The sequence below is a fragment of the Schistocerca gregaria genome, chromosome 3 (assembly GCF_023897955.1).
Source record: "Schistocerca gregaria isolate iqSchGreg1 chromosome 3, iqSchGreg1.2, whole genome shotgun sequence".
NCBI classification, from domain to species: domain Eukaryota; kingdom Metazoa; phylum Arthropoda; class Insecta; order Orthoptera; family Acrididae; genus Schistocerca; species Schistocerca gregaria.
The window spans coordinates 894,621,389-894,645,424 of NC_064922.1; the positions used below are offsets into that span (position 1 = coordinate 894,621,389).

Sequence of the window (24,036 nt, forward strand, 5' to 3'; positions counted from 1 at the left end):
GTTGAGTAAGTACAGTGTGGAAACTACATTCAGACCCTCCAGGAAGACAAAGGAATGTTTAAGATTGTCAAAAGACATTCAATAATCTGTGGCTACACCAGGTGTACATAAAATTCTTTGTAGATGTGGACTGGTTTATATTGATACCACAAAAAGGAATGCTAACTCATCTCACTGAACACAAGAGGAATTGCACCTGGGACATACAGATAAATCATCTGCAGTGGAACATCTTTACTACGGAGGGGGGATCATGAAATAAAATTCACTGAGATGAGTGTCATATTGAAAATATCGCGTTAGTATACACATATGTACAGAGAGGCTACTTAAATTTATAAACACCATAATAATTTTAATAGAAAAGATGAAGGTGTTAAATCAGATGAAATTTGGATGTCAACCTTGCAACGTAAGAATGACGATCAATCACTTTGAATTGAGAATGTTAGCATTGCCAGAGACAATCTCATAATCAATGTCACATAATAGACTGTGGTGCCCTCTACACTACTTATATATTTGTACTCCCTTGAGATCTGGTTACATTTTACCTCTGAAGATGTCTCACTCAGTTGGAGAGGAAACATTAGAAGAAAGTGTTATACATCGGCCACGGTCTAATAGTCTGGAAGTTTTAAATGATTTTATTTTTTATTTCACTACTGCAGTTTCAGCATTTGTGCCATTTTGAAGCAAAAGATGTTTGACATACAGGTTGATGACAAATTGTATGTCAAAAATCTTATGCTTGAAAATGGCACAAATGCTACAACTGCAATAATAATATAAAACAGTAACAACTGAAAGCAATATAACATAGCTTATATTCCAATTAAAATTACTTTGTGATTTACAGAATTCATTGGTGGGGGAAGGGGGAGAGCAATGCTGCCAGGCTACCAGACAGCCATGCTTCATAAGACACAACAACTAACTACGAAACAGGCAACACAGTGAGCATGTGACACTCGAAAATGAACTATGGTTGCCTGGCAGGTAGCCTCTACCACTCACCTAGCTAAAATGGCAAATGTGCCACTGGTGTCATCTACAACATTTGGAAGCTGTATGGCCTGACTGACCAACACAGTTGTATCTGCACTGACTAGAGATGATGTAAATTCAAAAGACATTGAGTAGAAGAAATCCTCAACCAGGTGCAGATCTTTTTAAGATCTGACTACTACATAAAATGATCGTAAGATGGAAGGCCATCAACACAAGCAATGAGCTACTTTTTGCATACTTATTATTCACTTTTAATATAACATATACAAATACGAGGGTATTTCGGAAAGTAAAGATACACTGTATGCCAGAGGAACAGAAGCGTTTTGGAGAGCAAGTTGACAACACTGGTGTTAACCTTGAACCGTTAGCTTTCTCCTCGCAGTCGTTCGGCAGTTGAACTTTGCTTCTGGTTGGAGTAGGTCACGTTTAAAATGGCTGCACCGATTCAGAATCCTGCCATATGCGAAGTGCGCTTCGTCACACATTTTCTTCATGCAAAAGGTCAGCAACCAGTGGATATTCACAAAGAAATTGTTTCTGTTTATGGGAACATGAATCGACAAAATGTAATGAAATGGTGTTGTCATTTCTCTAAACATAGGACCGATGTTCATGACAAACAAAGAACAGGTAGGCCTTCTGTGATCTCTGATGCCCTTCTTCGGAGAACAGAGGAAGCAATTCGTGTGAATAGACATCTCACATTGAAAGAATTGCATCAGATCATACCGGACGTGTCAATGGCAACTCTTTATGACGTTGTGACTGTCAAGTTAGGGTACAGGAAATCGTGTGCACGCTGGATTCCAAAACTGTTAATAGAAGAACACAAAAAGAAAAGGATGGGCTTTGCACTCGACTTCCTCACACGCTATGCTGAAGCAGGTGATGAGTTCCTTGATCACACTGTGACAGGTGACGAGACATGGGTTTATCACCATACACCTGAGTCCAAGAAACAATCAATGCAATGGCGCCATTCGAATTCACCAAAAGCCAAGAAATGCAAAACGTCAATTTCAGTGAAGAAAATCATGGCTTATGTTTTTTGGGACAGACAAGACATTCTTCTGTTGGAATTTATGCCTCCTGGAATGACAGTTAATGCTGCTGCATATTGGCAGACTTTGAAACATCTTCGAAGGGCAATTCAAAACAAATATAGGAGAATACTGACAAGTGGAGTCCACTTGCTTCATGACAATGCTCGGCCTCACACAGAGCTCATAAACAAAGCACTACTCAAACAATTCAAATGGGACGTATTGGACCATCCGCCATACAGCCCAGACCTTGTGCCCACCGACTTCCATGTCTTCCGTTACCTAAAGTCACATATTGGTGGAAAATCATTCCACGATGTTGAAGAGATCAAAGATGAAGTTGAAATGTGGTTCCGACAACAGGCAGCAACCTTCTACGACTGTGGGATACAAAAGCTTGTGCACCGACATAACAAATGTTTGGATAACAGGGGCGATTATGTCGAAAAATAGCAAATAATCCAGTTAATAAGATGTAGCTGACATTTTCTAAATAAATGTTCTATTTAAGGACTGTGAGCCATTGTATCTTTACTTTTTGAAACGCCCTCATATTTTAAGGATTGGCAAGATGACACAATTTCTTTTGCTGTCTGCACCTGAAGAATATGGTTTCTTCAGGTTGTACAAAAACAGATAGATAATAACCAGGTAAAAAGTTTTGATCTTCTGGTAAGGTTAAATGGTGTAGCACCTTCAGGATAAGTAAGATGTGGTAATGGACTTCTCCACAATTCTCTTATCCCACTTGGAAACTCTTGTTGCTGAGGATTGCAAACAGTGGAAATGAACACTGCATTTCAGAGACATCACTAAGAACTTAATTTCATTATATTCATGAAATATTATTCACACAAAAATCAAACAATGGATAATCCAGGATGGAATGTAACAATATTGGAGAAGGAAATCTTTGCAATCTGGATTGAAGGTGAGGACACCCTATCCACATTCCTGCAGAACCTCAACAACTTCTCCCCCATTTGCTTCACCTGGTCCTACTCAACCCAACAAGCCACCTTCCTAGATGTTGACCTCCACCTCAGAGATTGCTACATCAGTACCTCCGTCCATATCAAACCTACTAACCACCAGCAATACCCCCACTTCAACAGCTGCCACCCACTCCATACCAAGAAGTCCCTTCCATAAAGCCTAGCCATCCATGGTTGTCACATCTGCAGTGACAAGCAGTCCCTCCCAAAATATACTGAGGGTCTCACTGAAGCCTTCAATGACCGTAATTATCCTCCCAACCTTGTACAAACACAAATCTCCCATGACTTATCTTTCCAGTCTCCCACCACCTCCCAAATTCCCACAGTCCGGCCACAGAGGAGCATTCCCCTCATAACTCAGTACCATCCGGGACTGAAGCAACTGAATTACATTCTCCGCCAGGGTTTTGATTACCTCTCGTTGTGCCCTGAAATGAGAAATGTCCTGCCCACCCCTCCTACAGTGGTATTCCGCCATCCACTGAATCTACACAATATACTCATCCATCATCCATCCTTACACAACCTCTGCTCGCAATCCCTTACTCATGGTTCATAGCCCTGTAATAGACCTAGATGCAAGACCTGTCCCATATATCCTCCTACCACCACCTACAGCTGTCCAGTCACTAACATCACCTATCCCATCAAAGGCAGGGCTAGCTGTGAAACCAGTCATATGATTTAATAGCTAATCTGCAACCACTGTGCTGCATTCTATGTAGGCATGACAACCAACAAGCTGTCTGTTCAAGTGAATGGCTGCCGACAAACTGTGGCCAAAAAATAAATGGACCAGTTTCAGAATTTTGGAACACTATAATGACTTTTCTGGAGGCTAGAAATCTACTCTGTAGGAATCAGCATGGGTTTCAAAAAAGATGGTCATGTGAAACCCAGCTCATACTATTCATCCACAAGACTCAGAGGGCCATAGACACGGGTTCCCAGGTAGATGCCGTGTTTCTTGACTTTCGCAATGCGTTCAATACAGTTCCCCACAGTCGTTTTATGAACAAAGTAAGAGCATATGGACTATCAGACCAATTGTGCGATTGTATTGAGGAGTTCCTAGATAACAGAACATAGCATGTCATTCTCAATGGAGAGAAGTCTTCTGAAGTAAGGGTGATTTCAGGTGTGCCGCAGGGGAGTGTCATAGGACCGTTGCTACTCACAATATACATAAATGACCTGGTGGATGACATCGGAAGTTCACTGAGGCTTTTTGCAGATGATGCTGTGGTGTATCGAGAGGTTGTAACAATGGAAAATTGTACTGAAATGCAGGAGGATCTGCAGCGAATTGACGCATGGTGCAGGGAATGGCAATTGAATCTCAATGTAGACAAGTGTAATGTGCTGCGAAGACATAGAAAGATAGATCCCTTATCATTTAGCTACAAAATAGCAGGTCAGCAACTGGAAGCAGTTAATTCCATAAATTATCTGGGAGTACGCATTAGGAGTGATTTAAACTGGAATTATCATATAAAGTTGATCGTCAGTAAAGCAGATGCCAGACTGAGATTCATTGGAAGAATCCTAAGGAAATGCAATCCGAAAACAAAGGAAGTAGGGTACAGTATGCTTGTTCGCCCACTGCTTGAATACTGCTCAGCAGTGTGGGATCCATACCAGATAGGGTTGATAGAAGAGATAGAGAAGATCCAACGCAGAGCAGCGCGCTTCGTTACAGGATTATTTAGTAATCGCGAATGCGTTACGGAGATGATAGATAAACTCCAGTGGAAGACTCTGCAGGAGAGACGCTCAGTAGCTCGGTACAGACTTTTGTTAAAGTTTCGAGAACATACCTTCACTGAAGAGTCAAGCAGTATATTGCTCCCTCCTACGTATATCTCGCGAAGAGACCATGAGGATAAAATCAGAGAGATTAGAGCCCACACACAAGCATACCGACAACCCTTCTTTCCACGAACAATACGAGACTGGAATAGAAGGGAGAACTGATAGAGGTACTCAGGGTACCCTCCACCACACACCGTCAGGTGGCTTGCAGAGTATGGATGTAGATGTAAATGTAGATCCTGTTGCTGAACATGAGCCAAACATGATATCCCTCATCTCAATGACTGCTTCACAGCCTATGCCTCATGGATCCTTCCTACCAACATTAGCTTTTCTGAACAGTGCAGGTGGGAACTTCCCTGCAATACATCCTATGTTTCCGTAACCCTCCTGGCCTCACCCTTCGTTAGTCACTGTCCTCATCCAACCAGCCCCCTCCCTGTTCCCATTCCAACATTACACAGCCGTTATTTCACTGCCACACCCAGTCTTCTAATTTCACTTTTTTTCTCTCCTTTCTGCTACTTAACCCCCCCCCCCCCCCCGCACCTTCTCTCCTGCCCTCCATCTAAACTGCAGCACTTCGCTGTCCACCACCCCCCACCATACTATCCCTCGCCCTCCCACCCCAGCCTCCTCCTTACACCCATCCAGTTGTCACACCATCATTCACTGGTGATGCTGCTCACAGTGTGGTTTCAGTTGTCTGAGACAGCAGACGTGTGTGCAAGTTGTGCTTGCGTGAGTGTGTGTATTGCTGACAAATTCCTTAATGGCCAAAAGCTATAATTGTGTGAGTCTTTTTGTTGTGCCATCGTGACTCAGCATCTCCACTATATGGTGAGTAGCCACTTCCCTTCTCTAATATTGTTATTCATACAAAAATTTGTCATCATGCTGAAACTACTGTTGTAAGTGCAAAAATGTTTCTCCAGATCTAAAGTCATAATCATAAACTATACTTAGAAAATCATTTTAAAAGCAGTTCCAATGCATAACAAACTTTAATTGCAATTTTTGACAGTATTGAAAACTGTTGTGTCTAAAGTAAGATGACTAAATAACAACATAATGAGATGGACAGATTGCTACTCATCACTGAGCAGCAGACAAGCATACTGACAGAAGACTGTTAGATATTGTATGTCATCAGATAATATTCTTCTTCTGATGCAGAAAAAAATACGCACACGCACACGCACACGCACACACACACACACACTTATAATGTCTAGCAGTCTTCTTTCAATGTGCGTTTTTTCTGCTCAATACCTCCTCTATGTTGTAAGCAGCAATCTAGCCACTTCATGTTGTTCTTACATCCCAGATTTTCCATTGTTTAAGAGGATTAAAAATGCAAATGAACTACAAAAACATTCCCCAAATGAAAATACTTCAAACGTCTGTACTTTAGCATCAGCTCCGATGGACTGAGGGTTGAACCAAGACCCTTCTAGTCACTGATATGTGTAGTGTCTACTGTCACCAGGCACCACCAGTCAGATGTTGGAGACAAACGGTCTCTTTCTCTGGATGCACCACCAGTTGTTGTTGGGGCATGCTGCCAACACATTGAGCTTGCAATATATCCCTACCAATCTGCAGCACCAGCAACTGATGAAGCTCCACCACTCTGCTCCCATGCCGCAATGAGGAATAGCAGCCACAGGAAAGTGATACATCACTTTCCAAATGGGACTGTGCCTTTGATGCTTGCCCCTGTCTGTGGGACATGGCATTGGATCTCCACTGTAAGCTGAACCTAAGAAATAAACCTACTGCTTCCACGATGAGCTTAATGGATATGTCCCTTGATTACCTACTGTTGTCATCCCACAGTGTCACATTTAGTGTCTGGAGAGATAGTGGGAGCTACGCGTGGTGTTGGACACCATTTACATTGAGGATGTAAAGCAACAATGGTGCATCCAGCAGCAAATGCAGTTCAATGACAGTGTTCAGCAGAAGTGTGCAAGTAAGTGCCAATTATAAATATTGTATGGCCTTGTTGGGTCATTTTTTTCCCTCTCTTCACTTAGTGGTATTCCTTGTGTAGTTGTTTTCCTTTTGGCATCTTGTGGTAACACATTCTGAGCAAGATGACATCAGGTACTGAGAGTAAGAACGTGACCATCCAGAAGGCAGTCACCCAGATGTGAGATGACAGCTTTGAGTTGCACAAGGAACCAGAGAAGTTAGAGAATAAGAGAAGGGGACAGCCTCTCCTGTCGTACTCATACCTTTCTTAGATGTTAAGACTGCTACGTCAGTGACTCCCTGTTTAGGCAAGTAGGGAAGATGTTTTGATGTTTATGGATAAGCTATACACAGCCACATAGTTATGGTGGAACAATAAGCAATTGTCGAGTATGGATCAATTAATGTTAGCAAGGGATGCAAGGGCATATGTTATGTGCTGTGACAAGTTCCAGGATGCTTGTTCCTTCCAGGAGTTGTGGAAAGGGTTATTAGAGTGCTGGCAGAGGAAAAACATCTCTAGATACTATCATAAACAGCTACACAGCTTATCTCAGAGATAAGGGGAATCCTTAGAAAATTTTGTGGACATTATAAGGTAACTAAATACTAATACCTATAAGCTTAAAGAACATGACAGCATCAATAAAGCCGTTCTACATGAAGCAGATTAAAGAGCAGTGAATGCATTCCTATGTGCTCGAGTTCTGAAGTTTTCCTTAAGGTACCAGCAGAGTTTCTGAAATCACTGACTGAGGTTGTGGCAACTACAGCAGCTCTGTCAGAAATAGATGTAGTGACCAGTCCCAAAGAGAGGAGGTGGGTTTTTAATACATAAGTCACACATTATAAGTATGGTTAGCTTGGGCATATTCAGCACAACTGCAGGAGAACTCAGAGTGGGATTATTAACACGTTGCACATTTGATCCAACAATGTAAGTGGAGGTTTTCACATACAAAGGCTAGATGGAGCCAGCATTAAACAGAAATGGGAATGTTGCAGCCACTGTGTAGTGTTCCCAATAAATGTAAGCATAGGAAAGTTGTGTACAAAATTAGTGGCAGATATTGTATGACCAGCTGTGTAAGAGAAAGAATGTGTGTTTCCTGAGTATTGGTCACAGGTTTCCATGGTAAGTTAACATGTGCCTGGTGTAAGAAATTTGGACTTGCCTCATTGCAAACTGAGTGGCGTAAGGAGTGAGGGGATGTGATGTGCACTCATTCAGTAACCTATGAGTGGGTAAAAAAGACTACTGGGCTTGCTTGGAAGTACTTCCAACAGTTGACAGCAGCTTTTATGTCAGCAGCTTTCATGTCAGCAGCTTTTATGTCATATTTCAACTGGATTTTCTGAGTAACCGCCATGCTAAAAGTTGATCTAGAATGGTGGATAGCAGAGCTGGGTAGCATATCATTCCATTTAGGTACTACTGCCAAGAATACTGTGTTGCTACAAGGCAACAGTCTAGGCCAGGAAAGCTACCTAAACTGCGGTGCACATTCCCTTAGAATTGACTCTCAAGATAAAATACTGCAAGGTACAAAAGCTAGTCTAGGCAAATGGATTCGGCAATCAAAACTTTGTGTGTGGTGAAACCTTTAGTGGAAATTGATGTAATAAACAAAGTGCAAAAGGCTGTGGAAGATAGTGCCCATCACTAAGGATAATTTTGATTCAGGTAGATGCACTATCACAAGATGTCCTGATAGTCAATATACAGGTACTGGAGGAGGTAGATTTGAATAAAAAGTTAACTATAGAGTACTCTAAGCCAGGACAATCTGCCATTTTAGTCACAGTGTGTGGAAAAGTGTTGCATTTACAAAGAAGAGATAGGGAGAAAATAAAAAATTGTTAGAAGACTATGCGGAGGCTTTTGCTCTCACAGATCATTGCCAATAATGCAGCATATCGAATTTCACATCACTTTCAATCAGTGTTGGAAGAGTTTATAAATCAGTAGCTCTGTGATGGGATTATAGAAGAAGGTACCAACCCTTAGCAGCCACCAGTGGTAATTCTACCAAAGAAAAGCACAGATGGGAGTAAGCCATTTCAGTTTTCTTGTGACTGTCTACATTTAAATGTGTAACTAATGGTGATATTTTACAGTCATGGATTTTGAAGCAAGTTCCATCAGTTGGAAGTAGCACTCGAAGATCAACCCACAACCATGTTTACAGTTCAATCTAGCATTACCAGTACCGACAATTGCTGTTTGGATTGAAGAATGTGCCAGCAACACTCTAACACCGGTTAGATGGAGTGCTAGAAGGCCTGAAACCAAGTCAGTGCATGATATACTTGAATGATGTTGCAGTGTTTCTCAAGAACATCACAGAGTGCATAGTATGGTTACAGGATGTGTCTACTCAGCTACAAGCATTACAGCTGGCATTGAGTTTGGAGAAATACCATTTTCTCCCAAAGGAGGTTTGCTATTTAGACCATATTATGGGGTAAGATGATGTGTGAACATCTAACACTGAGTTTAGTGAACTACCACCTTGTCCCAAAAGGAAGTTTGCTACTTAGGCCATGTTATTGGACAGTTTGGTGTGCAAACAGAGTCATGTGGGAATTTTGTGCTTCTGATTGAGAAAAGGAGCTGCAGTCCTTTTTAGGTCTGGTTAACTATCACCAACATTTCATGCCGAAATTTGAGGAAGCAGTGAGGCCCCTCACATACCTTCTGGAGAAGGGGGTAATTTTCCACTGGTCACTGAACAGCAAAGAAGCCTTTGTGCAGTTGAGGGACTTACTCACCATTTGTCTGGCCCTTGTTTCCCAGATTGCTAGAAGCAGTTCATATTGTTACGCAATCTCACAGTCACGCCTTAGGATGCAAATTAACTCAACAATTAGACGGAGCAGAGCACATGACAGTCTGTGCTGTCATGCAACTAAACAAGGCAAAGAATAATTATTATACCACAAAAAAAGAGATGCTCAGCCTCGGAACAAGAGATGCTCAACCTGACTAATCATATCACATATTTCTGTTTTTATTTGAATGGCACAAATTTCAAATGAGTTATAGGTCATAGATACTGGTAATTAAAATGGCTTATGGGCCAGAAGGATCTGGCTAGCCACCTGACCCAATGAGCATTATGTCTTAATGAATTTACCTTTGAAGTTACAGACCGCCTCTGGAAAACTTGCAATAATGCTGACAACCTAAGTTGGAAAGTGCGCAATAGAGCATATTGGCATTTCTGCAGATGGATGGCGAAAGACACTGACCCAGATTGTTAGCAGTTCGCAGCACAAACACAGTTCTGTGCTGACAATGGGGTTCCTTATAAGCTGACTAAGCATGGATGACGTATATTCACACTAGCAAGTTTATGTGGCAAGATACCAAAGTGGCTCACAATTCTATCTTGGCAGGGCATGAAGGACTGTGCACAACAGACTCCATGTTGCACTAAATTATTAGTGGCAGACATGCTAGCAGGGCATCGAGCAATATGTAAAGAACTGTGGAGCTTAGCCATCAGCACGTAACACTGCAGAGATTACCAGAGACCAGCCATCATTTCAAATGATTGGTATAGATATTCTTGAGCCTTCACACAACACAAGTGGGAATTGCTATGTTTTAACTGTCATTGATCACTTCTCACACTTTACAGGATAGACCAGAAATGTTGCACAAACTTTGAGTGGTTGTAGAAGGTGTCTTGAGGAACAAATTGAGGATAGGAGTCCATGTACGGAAATGTAATCCAGTGATGCTACAAAGCACCAAAGTTGTAGGTGTTAGCACCTGCAACTGCACCACCCCTTCAGAAGCAAACGTGACTTTGTATGCTGACAGAGTATAGACAGAACCCTCACAACACTTTGTTTTTCAGCGATGGCAACTGATTGCTACTGTAGCCAGTGGAGAAGATGGAGTTGGCTGTTATGCAGACAGGCCTTGTCTCCTACGGATGTGATGTTCTATCGCTTTGGAGGGTTATGGTTTTGAACACAGGACTCCATCTCCAGTTTATTTTTCTCCTGTGAACCAGGAAATGTTGGAGATTTTAGAGGGTTCCAACAGAAAAGTAAACTGCTCTAAGGCAGCAAAGCATCCCATTCATAAAAGACAATGTCTTTCTAAGCAGCAGCTAGCTCCATCTTCTCCACTGGTGGTTGTGGCAATCAATCGCAATCACTGAATAACCGACATCACGAGACATTCTGCACATGGTCTGACAGTGTACAAAGTCACATTTGATGCTGGATGTGTAGCATAGTGGCAGGCACTGGCATCTGTAACTTCCAAGCTCTGCAACTTCATTGGATGATGTTTGCAAAAACAGATTCCTATCCTAGATTTGTTACTCAAGACACCCTCTACAACCCCCCCAAATTTTGTTGCAACATTTCCGGAACACCCTCTGTATCTGCGATTACTATACCAAATCATCGAACAGAGATGGCAGCTCAGACAATGGTTAACCATTGGATCTTGAAGTTTGGGACACCAAAAATTGTGGTAACCAATCAGGGAACTAATTTTATGTTTGAAGTGATCAAGCAATGATACTGGCTTCTACACAGTTGGAAGTTACAGACAAGAACACTGCATCTGCAAGTTAATAGAACAAGAGCGAATGTGCAAGAATATAAGTAAAATGTTGACTTACTACAACAATTGTCTCCATAGTTACTGGGATGCTTTGCTGCCATATGTAATAGCAGAAAACAACTTACAAGTGCAAAAGAGTGCAGAACTGTTACACTATGATGTTTTCTAAGGACAGAAAATGCCTTCCCCTTTCGCATTATGTAAACTACCCACTGGTGAGGATGTGGTCAAGTATCCAAAGTTTTACAAAAACGGTAATAGAGGTGTAATGTCAGTTAAAAAAAGCAAATACCAAAGTACTAGAATGGCAAGAAAATGCACAAAGAGGAAAACAAAACTGCCTAAATTCCACATCAGACAATGAGTGATGTTAAAGAACCCTATGTTCCTAAGTGTAAAACAAAGAATGCCACATCAGGTGGTTAAATGACACCCCATCTCCCAGCACACACTACTGTGGTGCATGCACAGCAAGTTTATCCATTCAAAAAAAAAAACCATGAGCTCTGCCACAGTTGCCAGCAGTTTCCTCAAAAGAGAGGAAAGAAGTGGTAGGAGGTAAAGGCAAAGTGAGAAAATTACATCTGAAGTAGCACATGCGTCTCCATATGCACTGAAGTCATGTGATCATCTTAGGTGGGGGAAGACACTGATGGTACATTTCAGCTATGGCAGGAATCACAACACTGAAAACTACCTATTCATTGCTTTACCTACCCACCAGTCTTCCTTTTGAGTTTCTGCACAGTGAAAACCTAAAATATCCAAACCCCACTTAGCATGCAACACATTTTGCTTCCCTGGATGAAATCAGAGCAGCTCAGGATAATCAAATTTCAATGGAACAGCTATTGGGTGACGTAAGGCTATATTTCAAGAATATCAGCAACAATTCCTTGCATTAGTAACTTCTATTTAAATCAGTCTCTTAGTCTTTATCATGACAGGTGCTGTCTTTTGTTACCATATGCATAAAGCAATCCAAATCCCACCCTTACCATCCTTCTACCTACCTACAATGTTGGTCCTTATGGAAAAATGGTACGACAACTGGAAAAAGCAGAACTGTCTCTGTTAATATATAATATTTTTACCAGTACATATAAAATAAGTAATTCATCAAAACTTACAAGAATAGGAGGCTTGCTTGCGTTCACTGACTATAATGTGGAAAATCCAGGATGGAATGTAACAATACTATGAAAAGGAAAGCTGCTACTCACCATATAGCGGAGATGCTTAGTTGTAGACAGACACAACAAAAGGACTGTTACAAATAAATAAAGCTTTCAGCCATTGAGGCCTTTGTCAGCAGTAGACATAGAAAAACACAACACAACACACACATGCAAGCACATGCCTACAGTCTCAGCCAACTGAAACCACACTGAACTTAATTTATTTGCGACAGTCTTTTTGTTGTGCCTATCTGTGACTCAGCATGTCTGCTATCTGGTGAGTATAGCAACATTCCTTATCATAATATTGTGATTATAATGTGTGATCGTTCTTAGTGCAAAAAGGAAGCTATACAGTTACAACCACAGTATGGAATACAGGGGGTCGTCAAATTCTTCAAAGAGAAAAGAAATGAAGGCATCTTTACCAACACAAGTAACCCTTTCTGCAATTGTGTTGCTCACAATAATCAGCCAGTACAGCATTACATCAACTAGGGTGCTCCCAGTATGTTGGTATAACCGCTCAATCAACAACCAGCAGTGTTACCGAAATCCAAGATGCAGCTGCAGCACTCCGACAGGGGAGCTATGCAACGCACAGGACATCTGCATGTCAACATGCCTGACCCAGCTTCATTTAAACACTGGCTGCACACCAAATTGGTGGCCATTGTGAAGCAGACTACCACACCATCCACTGGTGCAGCCATCATCGACTGTCATCTTACAGGACTGCCTGGTGTACAGAGCTTCATTAGCTCCAAACGAACAAAGGTCAAATTAGGACCCTTATAGTCACTGACCCACTTAGCACCTACCATCACCAGGTGCCACCAGCCAGATGTTGGGACTGGGGTTCACACCCCAGATGCCATCATTTCTGTCACCAGCCACTGCTGGGGCACAGCGCAAGCAAGCCTTGGCAGTCTGCTGTGCTGACAACTGTTGTAGGCTGAACCTAAGAAATAAATCAATTGCTTCCATCCAGAGTGCGACTAGATTTGCTCCTGCTCCCACTAGAGAACCCATATACCTGGGGTGAGGGGGTTATATCGGGTGCTCTGGAAAGGCAACTCCTGACCTCCCTACCCTCCAACAGGGTAACGCCATCTTGCACTGTCGACACTGTTATAAACTAAATAAATAAATAAACCTTTATATGACTACACAATTATGTTAATTTCTTTATATAATAGTCACACATAAGTTGTCCATTTCTTTGATACAAAAATAACAACAGTCGATACACATATAACACATAAGTCTGAAGGATACAGAGATCACAGTTCATTTGCGCAGGTTCATTCAGAACCTGTGTCGTTGTGGCAGGTGGAAGTCTGAGGCTGAATGGTTTAATTGGCCTTGGATTTGCTACTGGCTGGTGATATGACACAAAGCCATCTGATTCTCCATTCATGTTGATGTCAAAGAGCATAGATGTCTGAAATCACATAATTGATTTATGTCCATTACACAAGTAATTCAAGCAGCATTACACAATACAAATACAACAGCAAACATAGATAGAATGGGAGCAAAGATAACCAGATAAGATGACTGTGATAAATATTACGTTTTTAGAAAAGTTACAAAAATATATGTAAAACTGAAAAAGGAAGTGAAAAAGGAAAACGCCAGACCAGTTCTCCAGAAGGAAAATTAGGGTTTAATATCCACCAGATCTCCAGACATTATCACCAAAGAAAATTAGCCAGTTAAATGTACTGGGATTCTCTGAACCGTTGTGTTTCTTGTCTCCCATTCTATAACGACCCCACCATTTCTGTTTGCTTTCTACAGCCACAGAAAGAGAATACCATTGTTCACAACCTCCACTTAATGCTCACTACCAAATGGCTCTTGTAAAATCTTTTTCTATTGAGCAGCACAGCTGTGTTCCATTGTGTCTGTGAACACAAGATTGAATTGGAAGCAAAATTCCCAATTAATCCCTCACACTGCAGTGGTGTCTGCACATTTATGAAACTTCCCAGCAAATTAAAACTGTATGAAAGTTCTGGACTCTAAGTGTTCCACTGCCTCTCAAAGGAAGTGCTTTTACCATCTGAGTTACCCATATGACTCTTAACCTGTCTTCACAGCTCCAGTTCTACCAGTAACTCTACCACTTTGCATTAAGAGTCCAAGTCTGGTACATAGTTTTTATCTACCAGGAAATTTAATTTCATTGCATAATGTGATGCAAAGCAAAAACCTTCTTTATAAGATACTTTCTTTTTAATTAATTGAACTCTTCTTTTTACTTTCATTTCTCAAAGGTTAACTTATTTTTAATATGCTATACAGCTGCTTACACTCTCATAGTAACTTTATAACTTTGTTATTATAGAACAGTGAGGCCTCATTACTCGCCTCCTTCTACATCAGGGGTGTGCAATCTTTTAGCTTACCTAGGTGACATTAGAAGAAGATGAGTACTTTCAGACAGCACGTAATATATTTAAAACAACCACTGAGGGGAAAAAAGTGTCACATGCAGAACTAACACGTTTTAATTTATACCATTTATCTGGTATGGTAAAAATTGCACACAAAAGCAAAAAGGTTTCATGAAAGCCCATTATAGAAACATTCATGTACAAATGTGGTTCTTATTTGTAGCAACAGATACGATATATAATTCAACCTGCTATAACACATTATGCTATCATTAAAGAGCAAAAATGCAATCCAGAAGAAGATTTCTAACTTCTGCCAACTTGTACTGATCAGAATTATGGTGAAAAAGGTTCTTTTTCAGAATTGTACAGAAATAACACAATTTCCTTGTTCATCCATAAATTGATTTCATTATACATCTAAATCACTAGTTTTGTAGTTGCAACTGAAGCTTACAGATTGGCTGATCATACGTACAAGACTCTTGGAGTTCAAGTATAGCACATGCAGCAATGTTAAAAATGTGATGGATCAATGAGATAATAGCAATGTGTGGCACGAGTTTTAAATTGAGGGAGTAAAAAGCAAGGGTTATTGAAAACTGACTTAATTATTTATGAAAACATTTACTATAAACAGTGAAATTTAGAATGATTGTATGTCACAGCATTTACAAGATGATTCCTCTATGTTGACAAATTATGTTTGTTTACTTACGAAAGTGACAGTAATATAGAGTCACTGTGTCAAAGAAAAAAAACAGCATGTCTATATAGACAGGACAATTGCTCTCCAATTATGGCATAGGTCGAAAGTAGACACAAGAAGGAAATATAATTACTGCAATAAATGAAAGAAATTTGACAATGTCTGTAGTACTTTGTGTAATCTCCAGTGGTTGAATAAAACTCAGTCTTAGTTTCCTACATATTTTTCTCCTTCAGTGTACAATTGCTAATATCCCACAGAAACTATTTAAAACTCTTATTTAAATTTAAACTGACTTTTTGTCCCTTTACAAAGGTGTTGGTGTGAAAAATTGTTGTCTACTAGTTACCTTTGATGCCTGATGATGAACAACAATCAAATTATCAACAACGTTAATTGCAAAACGTCCACTCATATCCAATCGCAGAATGTGAGTCTTTTTTGCCATCAGCATCCTGCAAGAACATAGAAAAATTACAAAATTATTTTATTTTTTCCACCCAAAGCACAACTTTCTAAATTATTACAAATGCAACTTTCTTCCTAGAAGTTTATCACAATTTATATGTAACTTGTGTCAAGTCATCTTAGAAATTAATTTAGCTCGTAGCTTATGGAATCTCGGGTAATGCTGCAATTTTGAAAATTTTAAAAAGTCCGGCGAAGAACTCATGAAACTCCAGCACTCACAATGTTTTATTCAAACAAAAAGAAAATATTATACAATACTAGCACTGACATATTTATAACACAAACTCAGACACAGGTTTAGAAAAAATTATGGTGCCAATAAAATGGATAATTCAAAGTTCATTAAATTTTATTTTGTCTACTTGCTTTAGAAGTCTCTGAAATTTGGTAGTTATGAGTGTTTTCTTACTTTTGAATGGTGTACACAACCACTTCAGCACCAGGCGAGCCAACACCCCTAGGTTGATGACGAAGAACAACAATACTTGGTTGTCCATACAGCACAGCCAAAATTACATCCCTTGCCAACAGGCATAATTTTGGTGGTTTTGGAATTACAGGAAGCTCAACTGTAGCGCACATAAAAAGAACAGTATAACCAAATTAGCTCCAATTCTTGTCAACAGTGAGTATAACAACAGGTTTTATTCATTAGAACACTAATTTCAAGTACTTAAGTATCATCTAATATGCAGTGTGTGTTATGGCCATCAGTCCGAACACTGGTTTGATGCAACTTTACATCCTAGTCTATTCCCTACAAGCCCTTCTAATCTCTGAATAACTACTGCAAACTACACCAATGAGCTGCAACATTATGACAATTAGCGACCAAGAAGCTGAATGCTACCTGGTGGTGTAGTGGACACAGCACACAAAAAGGAAACTATGTAAGTAAAGCAGAGGTTATAAATGGTGTGCTTCTAGATGATTAGCCATGAAAAACTGAGAAATCATATCAGAACAGAGATGAATAGGGGAATCATTCTAATGACAATAAAGGCTGCAAATGGGAAAATCCACTGGCACAACTGACTTTGACTTATGGCCTGGCACCCAGCAACAAGCATCTCACAAATGACACAGCTGGCTGGCTGTTTGGATGCTACTGTCATGAGCACCTACGGAAAGTGGTTGAAGGATGTTGCAACCCTGAGTAGCTGACAAGGTTTTATATGTCCACATTTCATTACAAAACATGGAAGTTAGAAGCTTGCCTGCTGTGTAAAGCAGGACAGGTGGCAATCTGGTGACAGAGCACAATGCTGGTGCAGGCACAAGTGTTTCACAGCATACTGTTCACTGCACACTGCTGAACATGGGTCACCACAGCAGATGGCCCGTATTTGTTCCCATGTTGATCCAACTGAATCATCAGTTATGGTTACAGTGGGTACAGGATCATCAAGAGTGTACTGTGGATCAATGGAAATGTTTTGAAGGGTCAGATGTTTCTTGTTGCACCAGCTCAATGGTCATATTCAGACATGCCATCATCAGTGCAAACGGCTGCTCAAAACATAGACAGTTAGCTCGATGGAGGCAGTGTAAGGCTATGGGGAGCATTCACTTTGGCTTTCATGGGATCTGTGCTACTAATTGATGGCACATGACTGATGCAAACTATGTGAATATTATTGTGGACCTCCTCCATTCCTGGCCTTTTCCCTGATGGTGTCGGCATCTTTCAGCAGGATAACTGTGCACGTCACAAAGCAAAAATCATGCAAGAGAAAGTTTATGGACATGATAGCAAACTGACGTTGATGTTTTTCAGCATAAAATTTGAATTTTCTGAGCCCAATGGAACACATCTGGAATGCTATCAAGGCGCAGCTCCACGCCCAGAAATCAATTGTCCATAATTTACAGGAATTTCATGACCTGTGCTTACAAACCTGCTGCCACTTACCTTCAAAAACCTATCAAGAACTGGTTAATCCATTCAACACAGAATCAATGCACAGCTGGACCAATGCAATATTAAGCAGGTGATCATAATGTTTTGACTTATCGGTGTACATTATTTTGAAACTATTTACTGCAGTCAAATCTTGGTCTCTTGCTACAATATACACCCACTATCTCATACTCCCCTTTTTAGTATCTGCACAGGTGTGACAATGCCACTATACTGCACTAAACTGTTGGTGCAGTTACTGTACAAGCCAACAGTGGCTTGATGATGACCAAGGAACAGAAGCCCCTGAGAAGAAATGAAAACTCGCCATGCAAGTCAGTCTGTGGGAAGCAGAAAATCTGAAACCAAATAGAGACGTACATGGGGATAAGCTCAGCATAGAGCTGGCATGGGCATATGACACCTGGGCACTTGGTAACAACACTCAGGATGAAGCACAAAGGGAGATCCACAGTAGTTGAACTCAGCATAAGCCCCGGAGCACAGAACCACCAACTTGCTATCGAATACACATAAACACTTCTGTCAGAGGGTCTGTCTGTCCATACTATGTATCATGTGCACCCTCTATGGCAGGTTTCTGCATTATTTCACTGTGCTACAGATGCCAGCTCACCTGCCTTCATCACAATGTCCGTTATGGGGATACTAACTTCCTCTCTCCCTGAAAAGGCCTTATTAGGCCTCAAATGTCCAGAATTAAGTGGTGACCTCTGCTGCAGAGGCAGAGAAGACCAACCACTGCTGGCTAGGGCAAAAGGGCATGTAGGCTGAGGAAATGGGAGGGGGGGGGGAGGAGGCAACTGGCAGCAGTGGAGATGAGGCCACCTCCATCAGCAAGGGGGGAGGGGAGGCAAAGGGGGAGAAGAGTGGACCAAAATCCATAAGCTTCACATTGGCAGCCAAAGGCATGAGAATCCCTCAATGGTGCCTGAGGATCCAGGCAACAGAACAATGGAGGGTGCGCACTGGGTGGCAATGGGAGGATGCATCACTGCAAGTGGGAGCCTGCCCCTGGAAGAATGTCATGACCAACCCTGTCACCCGGCTAACCAGAAGACCACGGCAGCGATGGCGCAACAGGACACGGGTGCAACTGATTTGTATGATGGGTCATCTGCTCCCTACCTACATCCACCACAATAAACTGCTGAACTTTATGGCTCAACACAAGATCCAGCAGCCATCCCACTGCCAGCACAAAGGATCAGCTGCAAACGGTAGCTCTGAGAGGAAAACACAGTGTACTACACAGCAGGGTGTGTCAAACCCAGGAGACCCCACCGCTGGTGCCCATAAAAACATTCTGCTGGACTGTATCCATCAACCAGCATCATCTGGTATGAGACCAAAAAACTTGAGAATGCATCACTGCAGAAAGAGGTAGAGACAGACTTCTTCATTTGGGTCTTAAATGTACACGCGAAGAGCTCAACCTCTGAGTCATAAGCCAAATGAAACAAGGCAGCAGTCAAGAGGCCAGATATCACTGCAAAGACCAAAGCTATCAAAGCCCTGTGACGCAAATCACCTACCATTACAAATGGGAAAAAAAAACAGACGACACACAAACAGTGGCAGTTAATGATGTGGAGGATAGCTTGGCTGCAGACAGCAAATGGGGTAATCCACTGGCCACCAACAACCACAGACCACTCAAACACAGACCCACGAGATTGACATGCATCCTGTCCCAAGGGTGCTCCACGGCCAGCTACAGAGAAAACTGGCACAGTGGTGCATCCTGGTTACATCAACAGGTGCTGTAAGCCTGCACCAGATGCCCAATGTCATGCTTGATCACCGGCCAGTAGACATGATATGGCACCTATGTCATCATAAGAGTCATTCCCCATTGCAATGCATGCAGCAACTGGACTTTGTGAGGTCACAATGCTACAGCTACAACAACTCAACAGCATTGCTCATCCATGGCAAGAATGAGAATCATCTGGACAACAGTGAGTTGATCACGCAGGAGAAGAAATATACGCCATGCCAGATCGGTCTCCGAAGACATGTGCTCGGGCTAACCAAACTGGACAACTGAAAGGATTTTCCAACAAATGGGATTAGTGGCCATGTTGGATGTGACCTCTTGTACTGTCAACATAAACTCTAACAGGGCTTGCTGCAAGACATCATCAAACACACACACGAGAGCCACCTCCTGATCAAACTTCATATCGCACCCCACAGGTAGGTGCAGTAGTGCATTGTCATTGGCATGCTGAGTGGTGAAGTGGTAACAAATGTCATAGCAACACTACTGAGAAAGGGGATCTATTTCTGCTCTCGACGGGCAGCCCTCTCAGGCAGCTTGGAATGATGACCAAATAAGGAAACCAGTGGCTTTTGGTTAGTGATGAGGAAGAACCCTGACCCTGTACAAGAAAACTTTAAACTTTTAACTCCAAAAATAACAGGTGGCTTCTTTTCCATCTCTGAATAATTACACTGTGCAGCAAAAAGCATCTTCAAAGTGCATGCAGTGGGCAGTTGGATGCCATCTGGGTTCCCAGGGGGCATGACTGCAACAAAGCCAGACTGGAACACATCACAGGCCAGAGTTTAAGTTTTATCTGATATAAAAGAAGCCAGGCAGACAGCACAGCGCAAACACTGCATGAGAAATTGAAAAGAATGCCAGACAAACTTTACTCCGTTCTACAAAGGCTTTAAAGAGGATGGCAGATGTGTGTGGACCGGGGAATGAACTGAGCATAACCCAAAACCAGTTACAAATATCGCTCAGCTTTAAACTTACAAAAAAATTTAAATTCCATGTTTACTCACTCTCAAGTTTGTTGAGTTTGTTTATACTGCCTTGCTTAAAATGTAGAGGTTGTACTTGATTCCCTAGTGTTCCAGAAGAGAGAAGAACAAGACAACTTTGTGGGCAGTACACAAACCAGTTAACACTGAGACTGTATGATTTGAGGGCTTTCAATGTATGCTTTTCTGGGACAACCTACAAAAAAATTAAAATTAGTTTAAAACAACAATGTAAAAGAATTGATGAAATATATATGATATCTTTCTGTTCTTTTGATTTTTTGTAGTTTTGTATTATCACCTGAAACAGCTCCACGCCATGATCAGTCACAAATACTATTTCATTCACATAGGTCCAGACAAAACCTAAGATTGTTGTATTCTTTCCTTTACAACTTTGGGAATATTCCACTGAGTCCATCTCACCCAGGAAGTTGATGAATTCCTTCAAATAAAGAAATGCTGATATCAGTACACATCAACATAATCAGTCACAGAAAATACACACTATGGTGCCATGTTCATGCAAAAGTGGATATGTAGTTGTGTGTGTCATAGGTCCCAGACTTCCCTCTCAGTACATTCTCTACATTTTTAAATATTTTGTTTCATTATGAAATATCAATGTCTATTATATCAATGAACCAACTTACAAGACATCTAGAATACAATTAAAAAATCATGATGTTCAAATTATCAAACATCAAAACTGGTTTACCATCTCTGTAATAAACACATTATGAGCATTGATTTTGTGACAAAATAATCCTTCCTTTAGGAAGGAAAAATCTTGTTTTAGTAATCTTAAGTCATTTACAAATATTATTAGTGTTCATGTCACCTGAGGAATGCTTTTTATTGATATTCTCACTTCATGGAAACACATACAGAAGCACAAAATTGTACATAAAAGTTCCTATAGAACAGGTGACAACATCTACAAAATATGACACGACACACAATACTGGAAGTCTAAAATATCTCATTTAGCCTTTTGAGCTATTTAGTTATGAATAGCTCTCACATGACTGTTCAGAACTGTTAAGAAATTCGTAAATCACATTTAACGTATTCACATCCATGGCCAGAGCTTCAGAGATGTGTTGTAAGGATTACACATGTGCCATTGTTATGCATCACTCTCCTTTATTGCTACAGCCTCAAGAAATCACATAAGCCTTTTGTGCAGTTATGATTAGTACTTTAGGATCACTTACCACTGAAGTTTTTGTGCGTTGTATAGCCAAAACTTGCTGATTTGGTGAGAATTTGATGGAAATAACAGGTCCTTTATCTTCCATTCGAAAACTTGTTGTTGTCTCCTCTGTTGGACCTTTCACAACCACCCCAGTTACTCCTCCAGATCTTACAGCAAATACCTACAAAAGTTCCAATATACATGTACTGCAGATACTTGGTAGAGTCAGTCACTTATTTACACATTCCACGATTCGTTATTTGTGGCAACTTGCTATGATGTGGAGTGTGCTATTTTCTCTGTAGAAACCTGGCTACATCTTGAGTGTTTACAATTATAATAGCTTTATTTTCACTTTAATCTTAATCTAAATTAAAATCTAATAAACATAACCCTACAACATATAAATATTTAGAAATTAACCTATGGAGTTGAGATAAATGTCAAGCATAAATATATCCAACCTTTTTCAAATGCACTTACTATCTGCTACCAACTTTAATTCATATGGGAGATGATCAAATATTTTTATGTTACACACTTTTTTCCTTTCTGTAGAAGAGTGAAGTTAAACTGTGGCTATTGGAAGCTATTTTTACTTCTAGTGTCTTACCCTAGAAAATGCTTTCATCACCAAACTCAACAATTACACTTAGGGCAAATAGTGGGGAATTTAAGCATTCAAGAAGACCTGTAATATGCAATCCCCAATTCGAGTTCTAATTAATTTGCCCTCTCTGCAATTTATGACATTCAGTTCATGTATTTTCTGAGAAGCAACAAATGTGTTTCCCAAATTTTTCATTTATTGTTCTTTTTGTTGACAAATTCATACAGGGCTCAAGTATGATGTTTGCATTATCAGTAAGGAAAGCAAATTTTTCTTTGTCAGTATACGATAGGTAATTTATACTAGCAAATGCAAATTGAACCCTTTTGACTTTTCATAAAAACAGTTAGAACTTAATAATGTGTCCATTTGTTTCCTATCCAGTAAGTACTAAGTAAAAAGTTCCTCTTTGTATTATTTATTGAGAGCCATAAACCTCGTAAGTTTCTCCACAATAATGTTGTAATTTGTACAATCAAATTTCATCGAAAGAACACAAAAAATCATGGTAGATGAAATCTACCCCCGCCCCCCGTCCCTTTAGATCATTTAATACATGGTCATTCAAATGACAGATACCATATTTAGTGCAGACATCCCTCTGGAATTCAAAATGTGACTGATTCAGAATCTCTATATTTGCGATTGTTGGATGTACGGGCTGGCCTAACAAAGTGCAAAAGCTCTATAGTAAAAAAGCTAGCACTGTTCTGAAAGGTGATGCCTAAAATGCTCTTTGCAGACAACAAAAAAGCTTCGACACACCATGGTCGTCCTCAGAGCCATTGGTACAAATAAAGATGCTGTCCACAAGTTGCATGTGAAACTCCAGAAATGTTGATTGAGTAACTGAAGTCAGAGCAGTTAATTGAAAGTGAAGTAGCCCCAAGAGGAATACTGACCTCTGCGTGGGGCCAGTAGGTTTGTTGGTTTGGGGTTAAGGTACAGTGAGGTCAGCAGTCCCTAGGTCTAGATGTTGTTCACCTGGAGTCAGCAATGTCTGCCACAAATTTGATCGAATTATGAAAGTGTGTAGCATTAGTAAAACTGAGACACTGGAAGCAATATTTATGCCAGAGCTGAGAAAGAATTTAAGAAGAAGTGAAAGTATATGAGTCAAGCAGGTACATAGAGCAGAGCAGACAAGGGGTTTCCTACCTTTAGGAGAGAAACCCTACCTACACCCGACACTCTGCCAACCCAATTAAGGGCAAAGACAGTTCAAAAACTGCCATCTAGCCAGGAGATTGGCTATAGAAAAGTGAGGAGGCTAAACATTTTGGATATCAGTTGATAAAAATACACATTTAAAATCGGTGATAGGCGTAAAACGCCATCCC

The 24,036-nt window shown here is 40.7% G+C and overlaps 1 protein-coding gene across 1 annotated transcript in view; it reads right to left on the reverse strand.

Annotated features, from left to right (window-relative positions):
- Positions 1-24,036, reverse strand: part of LOC126355198 (regulator of MON1-CCZ1 complex) — a 90,121-nt gene that overhangs the window by 44,841 nt on the left and 21,244 nt on the right. The window contains exons 2-7 of the mRNA XM_050005427.1: positions 22,106-22,267; positions 21,190-21,333; positions 20,910-21,084; positions 16,602-16,761; positions 16,071-16,176; positions 13,891-14,054 (exon numbers count right to left, since the gene is read on the reverse strand). Coding sequence (XP_049861384.1) covers positions 13,891-14,054; positions 16,071-16,176; positions 16,602-16,761; positions 20,910-21,084; positions 21,190-21,333; positions 22,106-22,267 — 911 coding nt within the window. The remainder of the gene's footprint in view (positions 1-13,890; positions 14,055-16,070; positions 16,177-16,601; positions 16,762-20,909; positions 21,085-21,189; positions 21,334-22,105; positions 22,268-24,036) is intronic.